General features: G+C 40.6%; 1 protein-coding gene across 5 annotated transcripts in view; it reads right to left on the bottom strand.

Annotated features, from left to right (window-relative positions):
* The window catches only part of PDE5A (phosphodiesterase 5A), a 50108-nt gene extending 43946 nt beyond the window's left edge, over window positions 1–6162 (bottom strand). For 2 of the 5 annotated variants that reach the window (XM_021554931.2, XM_021554932.3), the window contains exon 1: window positions 5958–6162. In XM_021554931.2, coding sequence (XP_021410606.1) covers window positions 5958–6061 — 104 coding nt within the window. In that variant the 5' untranslated portion in view covers window positions 6062–6162. Of the gene's footprint in view, window positions 1–4617; window positions 4743–4982; window positions 5111–5439; window positions 5458–5957 lie in introns of those variants that run through there. The other 3 variants (XM_021554936.2, XM_021554935.2, XM_021554934.3) reach the window with 3 other exon arrangements.
* Window positions 6163–15181: the final 9019 nt, after the last annotated feature.

Raw genomic sequence — 15181 nt, 5'->3', positions numbered from 1 at the left:
CTTTTATTAACCATATTTTTCCATGACAAAACCAAAATGATTTAATAGCGAAAATTGAAGTAGATGGTAGCATATTAGTTCAAGTCAAGAATGTACTGCCTATATCCTCCACACATGAGGATTCTTCATAAAATACCCAAACCAGAACCTCAATGATTCTCTGTAACTTAGAAATCAGAGAAAGGTGTTGAAGTTTCTCGAGTCTCCTGCAGAGATCAAAAAATCAAAAGTACTGTAATATGATAATAGTCAGCCTGAAACAGAAGGAGGCAAAAAGGGGATGTTAACTGCCAGGGTTGTTTGCCCCATCTTATTTTCTACCCATCCTCTAAGGTTTACCAGTGTCTTTTAATTAATGTATTCTGCACACCCGTTTGTTTCTTTATCGAATAGGGCAAGTGGAACTGAATGAAAGCACATTCTCCTTGTAGCTCCTCACAGTTTCTGCTGACTAGTTCATCTCCATACCAAAGATTCTGTGTAGGAGTTCAGTTTAGAGCTTTGGGGTAATTTAAGATGTAAATTGCTAGTAAATGGTTTCTTATCACTTCTCAAATGACAGTTTCTTCAGTCTACAGTAATTGCTGTTTTAGAGATTGCTTCCAAAATACTCCAGCACTCACCTCGCTTTATTTCCAACAACAAATGCCAGAAGTAGTCAATCACATTTGCAACTTGATGAATACGAGTAACATTCCTCAGCTTCCTGAATGCTTTTTGAATCAGTAGTTAAAAATATTTTGGGATCATCTTAAAGCTTTGCTGTTATCATGAAAGGCATAAGGAAGGATATGGATACATTATTTATAAGTGGGATAACTATGAACATCATTATACCAACAAGAAAACTTTGCAAGAGTCACACAGAAATTGATTTTTTTTCCCTGTATTTAGTTCTCAGAAAAGCTTGGTAAACATCCAATAAAACCAAGTAAGTGGGAAAAAATATTCTGATCCCCTGCATTAACACTACTGCTTCCTGTGGGTTTCAAGCCATGGTCCCAAGAATCAGTGGGTCTGCAGCTCTCTTGTAAATGCTTTACATTGGGTAACTTAGAAAAGCCAGTCCCCTTTCAGCATATCCCAACTATCTGCACAGGATTCTGTGCTACTGGGGTCCTTCAATCATGGAAGTTCAAAGCCACTGTTTACTCACCAAACTCATGTTAGGAGTGTCTATGGTTCATACCTGTGCTTTTTTAGGATTATAACTTTTTTTGGTATGCAACACCTTTTAAAGAAAAACACAGGCCAAAGCCCTTTTCTGTGCAGAAAACCTCCAATAGCTTTGTCTTTGAAAATCAGAATTTTCATTCAATTACAAAAAAATTAGCACACGCATTACCAATGCAGAGAATGCATATGACACATTTAGGAAATTCAACTTCAGATAGCTGGCTCAGACTGAAAGACATTTTAAAAAGCCCTCTAGACAGAGACTAGAAGGCAAATATCCTGACTAATGTAGTACTGCAGGCAGCCCATTATAAATTGATTGTCCACCAGCCATCAAGAAGAAAAAAAATGTCCCAAACAACTGTGCTTGAGTTTTCTCCAAGTAATAAATGTAACTGATAAATTCAAGTAATACAATAGCTGAATTTTAGCAGTTTCCCAGTTATCACCAGTTCTGGAATCCTCAGTGAAGCACTGTGAAGTACCATACTGTTAAGAACATTTATTTTTCCATATACAGCCCCACCTTAATTAATTTGTAAATATTTCTCAAACCTGCTAATAAGCCAAGATGTATTTATAACAAAATAATCTTATTTCCACTGAAGGGCATATAGATTTTGGGTCAATAATTTGCCTTCGTCACACCTTACATTTACGGAATCAGATAAAAGCTGCCTGGTAAGAATATGGTTACTTCAAATTGAGTAGAGAAATTTTACTTTGGTTGTTTTGGCAGCCTGCTGCTTCTGAGTGCAAAGAGCATTAAGAATCACTCCCATATTTTTAAAACAGGGACAAACAGGAAGTCAGAAGTACAGAAATATTCCATAGAGGGTTGAAATAAGTGTGATGTTAGAGCATGGCAATACATTCACTGGTTTTTTAAAGGAATGTAAAAAGATAAAACTTCAGGAAGACAAAAGGCTAATGAATTTATCCATAAATGTGACCCCCAAACCCCAGCAGATTATGTCTTTATAGCATCTAGTTAGAATGACCATAGTTGCAGCAACAAAGCAGAATCACCTTACTTGAAAATGTTTCTGTGAAGCCAGAATATGATAGGCAATTCTAAAACTTTGGGAAGGGAAAAATAACAAGTAGACCTGGGGGAAAATAAAAAATGCTTCATAGGAGTGAGGCATTTAAAAACTCTTGGCCCTTTCGTGTGCAGTAGCAAACTCTCCAGCCAGAAGTTTTGTCAGCCAGCACAGCCTCAGTGAGTGAACCAAATTCATCTTGTCCCCAAGTGTGCCGGTGACACTTCCCCTTTGTTGTGCTGCACTTTGATCATCCTGGAACAGCACCTCACAGATAACAGCTATGTATATTGCCTCCATATGCCACTCACCTCCCTGGTACAAAATAAAGCAATAAATATCTGATTCCATACCTTCCTACTCATGGGATCCCAGTTCACCTACTCAGTGGAGAGAGGACTCAAAGCTATTCACCCGGATTACACGCTTGTAGGATGGTAGCCTCACGCTCACGTGGAAGTCAATCAATGCAATTTTATCAGAGAATATCCATAAAACCAGCCCAGCCTGGAAGAAGGCCAGCCTTACTGCAGACACTGCCAACCCTGAGGCATTCCAGATCAAAACACAAGGTATAAGCTCTTAGAATGTGCTCATCTTCTGCAACACATTGGAGGAGAGGGAGGAACACAGGTGCACACTTGTTAAGCTGACAACATGCAGCCCTTCTCCCTAAGAACACAGAACATGGGCTGGGGAGCACAGTGACTCCAACAGTTGCCACTTTATGAACGAACTGTGAATATAAAGAAACTTCTTTTAAAGTGCCACCTCCCCAGAAAATACAACTTTTATTCAAACCACAACAGATACTAATATCACTGCCCTATTCAAACTGGGTCAGGAGGCAACTACTTAATTATATGAGATGATAATCCAAACCCCATACTTTAAAAAAATCACAAAGCATATATCTTCTAAGTATTGTTTTGACACCTAATTAAAACTTCTTTGTGTCTGGAAATTACCAACAGAACTACCATATAAAACACTGTGGGAATTAATTAACTGCAGAAGAAATATATTAACTATTCAACACTCATTATAAAATTGCTAAATTAGGTTCTAATTCAAAGCTCATTAATGTGAGTGGAAACAGATTGTATTATGCAGCCATAAATGATGGAGCTAGTGATCTTTTCCTATGTAGAAATATTTGTGAAATGGATACACAACCTATCTTTATCCATTAGCAATTGTGCCTCACAATGTGCAGCTGAATATGTCTCTGTGTTCTGCAAAATACCAGATTAACTAACCATCTTCTGCTTCTAGGACCTGTGAGAACTTTGGCATATTATGAAACAAAACAAAAAAGAGAAGCAGTAAATTACAATCAGAAAAGTGTTGAAACTAGCTCAGGGAACCCTGCTTTACTTGAGAGACTAAATACAATGCTAAGTAGCAAAACATTAACAGCATAGTCTTTGTTCAATATTTGCTGCTCTGCAAAGATTCAGCTAAAACAAAGCACAGTATTAGACGCTAGGATTTTCTCTTTTCAAGCCCTAAATAACACTACCAAGTGGAATGCTAAACCTCTTTAAAAAGTACAGCTGTTCTTTCAAACCACTCACCTCTACATGTTATCATCTTTGAACCAATATACAGTGAAGTAATTTGTCTTTTCAAATACAAACTTACATATAGCAGAGGTATTCCTTATATATAGCTTTCTATTATACAATAAGGACAAAGAAAATTCCATGCAAGACAGCAGAGAAGAGAGCTTTGGGATAATTGTAATATTCCCGTCATTTCAGAAACATCACAGAATTGTTGCAAAGCCAGGGCTCAAAAGCCCATAGTATTTCTACAAACCCCTCTCTAACTGCAGAGGCATTGCCATCGCGGAGACTCGACTGAATTGCATTTTCTGAAGTACTGCCTCTTTCAGAACGGCACAAACTCAAAACTGTGCCTCAGAGTGGAAAAAAAAAAAAAAAAAAAAAAGAAAAAGCTAACCCATCCTGCCCATGCGGAAAACAAATCTGACACAGTGGTTACTATTAATTAGCATTCCTATTTGTTCAATTGTACATCCAGTTTCCAAAGGAAGTGTGATAGGCTGAACTAGGAAAATGCTACTTCTCAAAGCTGCTAGCACCCTATTTCCTGGGCAAACAAGCTGCCCTTCAGTGCCACACCACGCACTGGTGTTCTGGAGAGCATCAAGGTTAACGACTTCCATCTATGCAACCTGCACCTATGTACCGCCTTAGAAAAAAATCAACATTTAAAACACATTTTAAAGGACTTTTTTCCCTGTTAAATAAACCTAAAGAAGCAGCAGCAGAAGAAAGAGGGCTGCCTGACAGATGGTCACAAGCAAGCAGGTGACCCCTGAAGCTTTCTAGCTCTCTGCGAGTCAATTATTAATGGGGATTTCTCTTCTTACCGCCCCATCCCATGCAGAGAGGAGCAGCAGCAGCAAAATCTCATTCAGAACGCATCCATCCCCACCAAGTGACTCGGGGAAGAAGCAAATCATTAGCAGTGAGCAGATGGTGCGAGCGGCTCGGGAGCGCAGCGAGCCCGCGGAGACGCCGTGTCCGAGGAGCCAACCGCAGGACTTACTAACCCGAGCTCCTGTTAAGATATACCGTGGGAGCTGCAGATCGCCCGGGCTCTGCATCCCCACGGCTTTGTTTATCGGAAAATATTCAAAATGGAAACCCGACTCCACTTCTAAAAATAGCCGAATTTACTCCAAGTCAACTTGAAGTCGCGCTGTTGAAGTGTGTGACAACAGTGAGCAAATACCTCGTTTTATCTCCAAAGGGCAGCATGTCAAGCCAAGGGGGGGAAAACGCCCAGACGAGCTCTTCAGGTCCTCACATTGGGTTCTTCGCAAGAACCGGCACCGAGAAGGGGCGAGCGCGGAGCGGCCGCCCCTGAGCAGCGGCGGCGCCCGCCGGCCCCGCGCCGCCCCCTGCCGGCAGCGATCCCTCCCTGCCCGCCGCCCTGCCCGGGCTGCACCCCGCTCATCCGGGCAGCGATCCCTCCCTGCCCGCAGCCCTGCCCGGGCTGCGCCCTCGCCTCCCTCCCGGGGGAAGGCGCAGCGTCCCAGAGGCGCTCTCCCCACTGGACGGGCTCCTGAGCCTCCCTCCTCGGGCGGAGCTCCGCTCTCGAATACTCCGCGCTCGGCTCATCAGCGCTTAACCCGTGGCCGTCGCCGCTCAGGGAGCTGCCCTCATGTCAAAAAACGTGATAAACTCACACGGTGACGAAGCCCTTGAAGAGCAGCCCTTTGTTTTGAGATGACTGAGCACTGACATAACCCGCCCTCCGCAAAGACATCAGATGCTCTTTGAGGCTTCTACCTACTTCGCAGGGCGGGGAAATACGTAGTTGCTCGCTACTCACGAGAAGTTGACGGTGTCTGTTTTGAACCGAGGAAAACACAAATAACTAAAAGCCCAGGACAGGGAGCTCCAGGACTGGGACAACTTCCCTGAGCTGTCACGGTGTCGGGCGGGCGCTCCCCGCCGCAGAGCGGCCGCGGACCGGGGGCTGAAGGCGAGAGCCCGCCGGGAAGCGCCGCATGTGTCCTTCGGTGGCAGCCGGACGGAGCTGCTGCCTGGTGGTTTCAGTTCTTGCTCTTTCGAGAGCGAGGGCGGCGGGGGTGGGGTGGGAGTCGCTTTTTATTTGCTTTGGAGACAGCAAAGTGAAATGGAAAAGAATGAGGTTTTCCTGTAAAAAAGGAACTGCCTCGATCCGCCGCCGCTCTAGCCTTACCTCGTAGCTTTTCTAACAAAGTAAGAGCGGGTGAAGTCGCCGTGATCGTCCAGCCACGCTTCCACCGCTTCCTGCTCCGGCGCGGGGGGAGCGCAGCGCTCCATGCTCCCGCCGCTCTGCCGCCTGCCCGGCCCGGCCCGGCCCGGCCCGCTTTACAGCTGCGGTGCCCTGAGCTCCCAACGCCCGCCCACGCCCCGCTCCCAGGTGTGCGAGCTGCAGGAAGCGCGGCCCGCGGCACCTCAGCGCATCTCCGGCGCGGCTGCCGGTCCCGCAGCGGGCAGAGCCGGCTCCACCTCCACCGCGGCCCCGCCTGCTTCGAAAAAGTGTCTTTTTGACAAATCGAGTGTCGCTTTGGAGGGTTCCGCTGTCGGGTGTCAGTGTGTGATCTCTGACAGACCTCAACCTGGATACGAGTACTAAACCCCTGGCTTTACAGTCGTTCATGCCCACAGTGCTGTTAGATCCCTGTTAGACCCTGAATAAGCACAGCCGAGCTTTGAGGATGCTCAACACACAGCTCCTACTTTCTCAAAATGAGACAGCTGGGACTACGATGTTGGCTAACTCTGAGCACCACTTTCATGTATTGTAGTTCTATGATGTACATGTGCAGACGTTTATAATAATTTATACTCTGCATTCACAATACACCTTTCACCAAGTCTAATGCATATCTATGGCTTCCTGTGTTGCCACACGTGCAGTGTCTTTGCAGGTAAGATAACAAATAGCAGAATGTTTCAGGGGAAGAGAATCTACAGAGTGTTGCAAATTATTCTCCTGTGTAGTCAATTGAGAGCTATTGTATGAAATATTTTCTGCTGCTCTTAACCCCCTTTCAGGTGTATATAGACTTCTGATACAGAGATATATCTCCTGTATGTAGTGAGGTGGAGTTCTGCAGCTTGAGAAGGGGCTGCAGCAGGAACTTCACAGCAAAGGGATTCAGAGCCTGTCCATTCGCTCAAGGGAAAAGTTTTATCTTCCATCTCTTTGTGTCACGTCTGTGTGTAGTGCTGACTTGTACACGTGTGTCTTTTGGCTGTGAGAGTTTGTGTGTAATATGAGGCACAGAGAAAGGGAGGTTTTACATGAACATTACTCTGTTGTAAAGGGAATCTCAGGGGAAATGTTGTGCATGGTGACCAGAGAGCAAATGTGAAGATAAAGCATAAGCCAGTTAACATAGCATGAGTCAAGCTGCTGTTCAAGGCAAAGACAAATCCTTCAACAGGGAAATACAGAATTATCAAGCAAACTGCATAAACAGACAACATGGCATAATGAATGAAGCAAATGTTTAGTGCCAAAACCTGGAAACAGTGGTATGTTAGAAAAAAAATAAATAAACCCAATGTGTAAATCAAAAATTTCTTCATTAACCATTTCATTTCAGAAAAAGAGTTCTGAGGCTACAGTAGACATGGCAGTTAAAACTCCTAAGTGAGGCAGAGGTTTTGGAAAATGACACTGTGTTAAAATGCTTAAGTATAATAGCAATTGTATGTAAAACATACAATTATAGAATGCAGATTTTATAAGTAACTGAAATGTCATTCCCTGAATGGTCTCATGGAATATTGATCATGGTACTGCTGATCCAGTCTTGAAAAGCAATTGCAGAATCATCAGAGGTGATCTTGACAGGAAACACAAGAAGGACCAACACACATGGAAATATCTTTTTTGTAAAAAGGCAGAAAGAGTTTGTTTACGAAAGAAGAAATACAAATATATAATTTAATTACTGGTATTTAAAAAGTAGGATAGTATTTTCTCTCTGTCTCATAGGAGAATAACAAGGTAATGGTCAATGCAATTATGTCAGCTGCAATAGATAGCATCTCATTTCATGTAATTAGGAGTAGCACTAATAGAAATAAGCATTTATCCTGTGGTAACATCCAGTACGCCCAAGTCAGGAACAGAGGTTGCACCAAGGAGCACTGTAAACATGTAACATTAAATACCAGGCCAGCTGAGGTGCATCCAGCATCCCTGTACTTTGTGCCACAAGGAACTGGGACCTGTGGCTGCAGCTGCTGCTGCTGGGGCCCATATTTAGCCTGCAGATAAGAATCAGTGAAGCCAAGGCAAATTATTTTCCTGATCATCAGTGGTGAATTCAGTGGCAAAGTAGCAGTTCAAAGGATTTCTACCCAAGCAAAGAATAGCATAGTCTTTCTCAAAAGAAATAAAAATGGAACAGTTTGGGGGGGGGGGGGTTGGGGAAGGGATGCCTTCCCCGTATCCAATGAATTTCCATGAATAATAATGAACATGTTGTTTTCATTTTTAAGGTGACAGGAGGGGATGAAGGCCAAGCATAACAAAGAATGAATGGTCAAAGTGGAAAAAGTCTTCCATAATCTTGGCTTCCCAAGTGCTCTGAAAAAGCTCCGTGTATCTTAGCTTTTTCCCAGCTTTCCAGTTTGTTTCCAGAGCTCAGAGGATAGAACTGATGTGGAGTAGCTCTAAACTTGAGAAGAGCTTGTAGTTATGACACACAAATAAAAATGTCTAGTTCAAGTTTAGAAGCTGCTTGAGAGCTCAGTGTTAAAGCCAGGAAGCTTTTCCATCAGTAGGGTGTGCTACTGCAGGGCTAGTGGATGGAAAAATTATTTAGCTGAAATCTTTCATCTGATGTTTTGCAAATATTATCATGTAAGGAGATAAAAAAATTGGGTTGTTTTCTGTGTGCTCAAGACACACAAATTAGAAATTCTGCTAACTCAGGATAATTAGTAAGAATAAATAAGGAAGCACGTAACCAGTAACCAGAGAAAAAGTGTGATAATTAGTGATAATTTATGCTCAAAGAACTCTATATTTATTTAAATTTATTTGAAAGTAATATAATTCTACTTCATTTCCCTTTAAAAGAGAAAAAATAGCATTTCAGATGTCAACAATTTTAACTTGTCTGACTTATTCATTAGATGAATTGGAGCAGCATTTAGCTTTGCTATGAAGTGGGAATTGGCTGTCTTTCTACCATCTCTTAAATCTGGAAAACAGTTGGTCCATTTTGGCTCCTAAATCAACTTTAGGACTGTACTATATGGCCAGTGAAGCTAGAATATGATAAGGCAGAGGAAACTATTCCAGTTCTTTATTAGCCAGCACTTTCACACACATGCAGTGGAAGAATCCTAATACTTGTGAGGCAAGTTTCCATTCCCCTTCCATTCCGTTGCATAAGGAGAGTAAAACAGTAACCAAAATCCAATTCATTTAAACTCTAATAGTTATTTAGTGATGAAAACACTAAATGGTGAGAATGTCATATAAGTTTATTCTTTCAGTCCTTTCCAAATAATTGCTGGAAATGTTTCCCCAGAGCTGCTCAGCAATTGCATAACCTGCCCTCTCCTCTGGGATAACAGTGCATATGTCCTACAGGAAGCCATGAAAAATAGTAGCTTCCTCCTATTTGATTTAAATGTGACTGAGCATTTGCGTCAATCAAAGTACCAGGCAAAATTATTGCTCGTGTCAGGAAAGCAGCAGCATCTCAAAGCTGTTTGTAATGCATATTTGTCTGGAAAACACTGTCAAACTTTATCTCCTGAAAAATGTAAGTTAGGATTTGAGTTTAACATATTAGCATTTGATATGTAAATCTACCAGTATGCTCAAATTTGAACTTTTTCTGATGTCTATTGGAAGTCTAAGGATAAGTTGGAAAGCTGTTAGCAAGTCTCCCTCTTTCTCTCAGCCTTCTCTCCTTTAAGCTAAGTGGTGCTACATTTTTCAGTTCTTCCTTGAACATCACGTTTTCTAGCCCTCTGATCATTTTCTCTTGGGCATTCCCTAGATTGTCTCTCCCATTCCTGAAGTGTCTCACCAAGCTAGGATTAAGTAATCCATCTGAACACAGATCAAATCCCAGTGAAGTGGAAGGAATACTTTGGGTTTTTTGCAAGCTCTGTTCCTGCTAATACTGTCACCCTTGCTTATGCCTTCTTGGCAACAGCCTGATATTGTTGACTTCTGTACTCTCTGTTCCCTTTTTTATATACTTGCCATATACTCAGCTGCTGCCTGTATGTTTACCTCTGCTTAACTGTATTTTCTTGCTCTTGAACATTTTTAATTTCATCCTGTGCTTGCAATATATCTCCAATTTATCAAACTGAATTCTGTGCCTGTCCTGCAATGTGTACTTGGCCAAGCTTAGTGCATGTTTGCTGAAGGGCACCAGTCTGGGCAGTGATGTGGTTTGATGCAGGTAGGTAAATATGTAGGTGGATAATGTATGCATAGGGTTTGGAGGATTTTTCTTAGGAGGTGGAGAGTAAGTAGGAAATGTGTAGGGCAGATTCATTCCAGGCCCTTATCAATGGCACATCAAACCCTTTCTTCATTTACAATGACACTAAGCTTATTTTTAAAGAACTTCTTAGCTGTTATGTAGTAATCAATTAGCAGTTGCTCTTACTAGTACTTTTACTAGTAATTGTGATTTTGAATTGCAATATTTGGTTTCTACCTAGTCTTAGAGATAATATTGAGTAAAATTATAAGGGACTTGTTTTCCTAGCTGTAGTTATTTGGAAATGGAGACTCAGTGGCAAATGATATAAATGAAAAATTAGTGAGATTTTTCTTCAAGTACATACCACTGCAATTTGGGCATTCACTCTCCCGTTTCTGTACTCATATACCACAATTCTCTGTTGAACTTCTCACACGTTTACCTAACAACTGGGGTTTCTGAAGGCCCCCTATCATCACAAATGAGTATCATTTCTCTCAGTAAAACTCTTGGGTTTCTGGAGCTGTTTTTTCAGGACATTCTCCCAGTAATGATCTTTTTGAAACCACAGAGAGGTGTAGTAGCATCAACTCCTGTGTCATGGTTTAATCCACCTTGGGCAATAAGAATAATTTTACCCACACTTTACTCAACTTTTGTCTGCTTGGGCCTATTAGTGCTATTCCTTTATTTTCACAGTAACTCATTTTCAGAAATAATTTCCTATCTTTTCAATTAGATTATCTTTGTTCCTTTAATGGAAAACTTAGATTTCTTTCTGTTAAAATATAGGCCAGACCTCACTAAGTATTCTTAGTTGGTCTATATTAAGGGTCTGCCCTTCATGTTATTTATATCTCTATAACTTTTTGTAATTTGCAGCTTTTTCCATCAATAATTTTATATTTTTTGTTCAGATCATCCAGTATGATTTGGGTCCATTTAGTATGTACCAGACTGATAGTATACACAGCTGGGGCTCTTATCAAAAACCCTGTAGACTTGTGGGCCAAAGGCCTAATGAAATCTTACAGGAGTTTACTTTATGAAACTAATTCATGGTCTCATGGGAAAATAGGCAGGTTTTTTTATTCCTGACAAAACTAATTTTCTGTGTTCAGTGGCGTTAATTGTACTATCATCCTTTCATTGTACACTGATTTCTTCCTGTACCAGGCTCTTCATCAGTTTCCTTGACGTTGATGTCAGGCAAAATGATCTGCAATTTCCTTATTAAATAATGGAACAATGCTTGCTTCTCCTCTGTCTTGGGGATCTTATATGGAATTTCAAGACATGTTTTGCTTAGTTTGGTTCTTTTTAATTTTATCTTTTAGGGTTTAGATTTAGGGTTCATACCTGTTAAACTGTACACATATAAAAAGTACATGTATTATTTTAGTTCTGATGTTTTGGAATCTCAGTAGTAAACATAATGATTTCTTCTTTAATATGTCACATGAGGAATATTTTAGTGATACAGAGTATTATGCAGTGGACATAAAAGCTGTTTTAAGGGCATTTTAGGAATGCACAGACATATTCTGGTATTAAAGGAAAATGTTAATCTCTCATTGTGAAAGAGCAACAAAAAATTAAACAGTAAATACAGTGAATAGAGTTTATTTATGTATAACATTGATATTATAACCTAAGGGTATAACCACTAAATTTTCACTGTTCTGAACAATGTGAAAGAAAAATGTGTAAGGCATTAGTTTGTAACTAAGGCTCACTGCAGCACTGCTAAATGAATATAAGGGGTTTGCATAGGATTTTAATTATACTCAAGAAGAAAATGTATGGGAACAGTAAGACTGAAAAGAGGTTGTTAAACAGGAGTATGTGTCCATTTCTGACTATCCCATTTGATTTTTTTTTTCAGGGGTATGGCGTACTCAGGATCCTTCCATGTTCTCCTTCATTTTTCATGCCTATCCCTGAAGGCATCTGCAGTATTGATGTTTGTTTGGCCAAAGGAATCTGAATGAGAGTATTCACAATGTACCACTGCTGATCCCAAATCATCAGCAGTCTCATGGAGAGGTTTTCCCCACAGTGCCTATTCATTTCTCCTCATCTCTTTTTTTTAAAGCTTTGGCTGATGTGAGTACCTGGAGCTTTCAAAACCTTTTGGTACTTGGTAACTAGTTCTTGTAAATAAAAGAAGAAAAGTATTAGAACAAAACAGTGGAATGGATTTTTAGATTCTCCCATCAATTACCTTGGAGTCAGCATCGCCCTGACTTCCTGGAGAAGTGAGGCTGTATTTCTTGGGAAATTAGTGAGTATTGCAAGAGCTACTGGGTCCAAAGTGTGCTAAGTACCTAGCTTTTCACATTTGGTTCCATGTGAAACTAGGTAACAGAGGTGCAAAATGGACGGAAAAGCAGGATTTTGTGTTGGGGGGGGACATAGCATCTCTCTGACATTTTGCTTTCCTTTGTTAGTGATGTAGAAGAGTTTCTATGTTTTATGAGAATTTTATGAGAATTTTTTTGTTTCACATTTGGAAATAAATGTGGTACTTATCACAATAATTATGGTACTTATCACAATTTCTGAAATTGCTACTTACATTTCATCACTGGCAGGTTGCACACCATTAGGTTTCTGAGGCAGGGGCTTTCCATGGCCATGTGTTTCTGCAGCCTTTAGCATAGCTGATACTTCATGTGAGGCTGTAAAACCAATGCAAGGGATGAATTAAATCCATTTTTGTTGGAGTCCAAATATCATTTGTATCACTTATGAGCTTTTTTATTAATTTTTGTCCTTCCATTAGATCAGTGAGGACAGCAATAGTTGTCACTGGTACTGTACTATAGGTAGCTATAGCAAAACAGAAAGTTTATGGGATTTCACTTAGGGTCTAGAAAAAGTTTCTGTCACAGCTAAAATTACATCAAATGAGTCACTTGGTTTTAGTATTACATTTAGTCTTCTGAATCACCAGGGAGCTGATTTTTAATCTATCTTTCTACAGCTACAAAGGTTACACACTCACTTCTGGCAGCTTGTGCCAGGTCCTGGGAGAGGCAGGAGGACAATGTGGCAGACTTCATTTGGTACGTACCTTTGCTCCCAAATGGATAATGTGAGCATCTGAAAACAGCGTGTACCTCACTGGTGGCTGCCTAATCTGCTGCTCTGAGTCTATGGTGAAGGTGAACCTTGGCCATTCAGCCCCAAAACCAAATAGCTGGTTCAGCCCTGCCTGTTCACTGCTGTGGCACCCCACTTTTGAGGCATTCACTGCAAATTTTAGAGTAAGGTAGAATCAAACTCTGTGAGAAGAAAGCTGCCAGAAAGAGTGAGCAATATGGAGGAAGCAGGATGGAAATAAGCACATAATCTTGCTAAAGTGTTCCAATATAGAACTATATTAAGGAGGCTCTTGATGAGCCTAAAACTTCTTCCAGCTGCTTGTGAGCTACCAGTTGTGCCTGACATTCCTGATTTCTGGCTTCTAGGCTTCGTCTCTTTTTAGAATCTCGGAAAAAAACCAGTTTTTATTTGAACTTATTGAATTAATTTTATTTATTTCCAGAGTAAAATGTTTATGTGGAAGCAAGTCTGTGTGGTGTTCTCATGGCTCAAACAGTAATACGAGCACCCCAGAGGAAATGAAAAGTCACACAGCATGGGCCAGCCTGTGAGGACAGCTGAGTGTTTGAAGGCTGCAGCCTGGCTCTTCAGTTCATCCTGCACTGAGCACATACATATTCCCTGCTGTTTTCCTCCTTTCCATGTGAGACTGGGTGACAGAGTTACAAAATGGACTGGAAAGCAGGATTTTGGTGTGGGGGCATAGTATCTCTCTGCCATTTTGCTTTCCTTTTTTAGTGATGTAGAAGAATTTCTGGTTTTATGAGAATTTTATGCTGCCTACACACTGCCAGTATAGAGACATTACCAGGTAAAAGCATGGGCAGGAAGTATTGCAGCACTGGACTTCAGTATATTTATACAGACATCAGATTAATTTATACTATTGTCAGAATTTGCAGTGTGTGCCTTTTGATTAGAACTGCCAACATCCATTTTTTTCTGTGACAGCTGAATTATGGGTTTTGTAACAAAAACCTCACAGCTGATTAAACTTGTATTGACAGGGTTGCATTCTGTATGAACAGGAAAACAGCTACTTCAGGCCCCCTAAATCACATCTTTTTCTCTGCTTTAAGGCCCTGAAAACCCCAAGTAAATCAAGGAAGCATTTGCCACCACAGATTCTTTCAGTGTAAAGGAAACCAAACATGTCATTGCCAATTGACCAGAGCAGCTCTTTTGATACATTTATGTCGTCTTTTAATCTGCTCTTTGTCTTTCAGATGTGGATTGATTTATTCTTCCAGCATTTCTGTCTTAGGCAAAATATTTTTGTTAGTTTATAGGAGACAAATAACAGCTCTTCCCTCTAAATACTTAGTGGCTGACTCTTAAATTCTTGATCTCTGTGTGTGAATAAAAGTCTGACCTTGTTTTGCTACTTAAAAGTACTCAGGGGAGGTAAGGGAATACAGAGCTTTACATAATGAAAACCATCAAAAGGAAGAATATAACACAAAAACAAATCAATCTTCTTGGTCGCTTTGAATTTTTTGTGAGGTTGAATGATGTTGATTTTCTATGGACTAAATATGCATTTAAATTGATACATGGAGTTTAATATTGCAACCAGGTAAAACAAATTTTAGTGTTCCTGTAATCTTGTAATTCTATTGCTTGCTAGAGGTTGAATTATTTAGAATGGAAAGTGTATAACAAAAAAAAGGATATAAATATATATCTAGAAACAAAAGGAACAGGAACTGGAATTCTATAATGTTTATAGTTACTAATAAAGAAAGGAAATAAACACAAGTTGTTCTTAAACTGGTAAAATTGAAAGTGAACACTGCAAGTTCTCCCAAGTGCTTTCCAGCCATAAAAACTTGCAGAAAGTAGATTTGACCACAGATAC

Source organism: Lonchura striata, chromosome 4 (assembly GCF_046129695.1).
Source record: "Lonchura striata isolate bLonStr1 chromosome 4, bLonStr1.mat, whole genome shotgun sequence".
NCBI lineage: Eukaryota > Metazoa > Chordata > Aves > Passeriformes > Estrildidae > Lonchura > Lonchura striata.
Note: the sequence above shows the minus strand (reverse complement) of the source record. Positions and strands in the feature narration are given on the sequence as shown.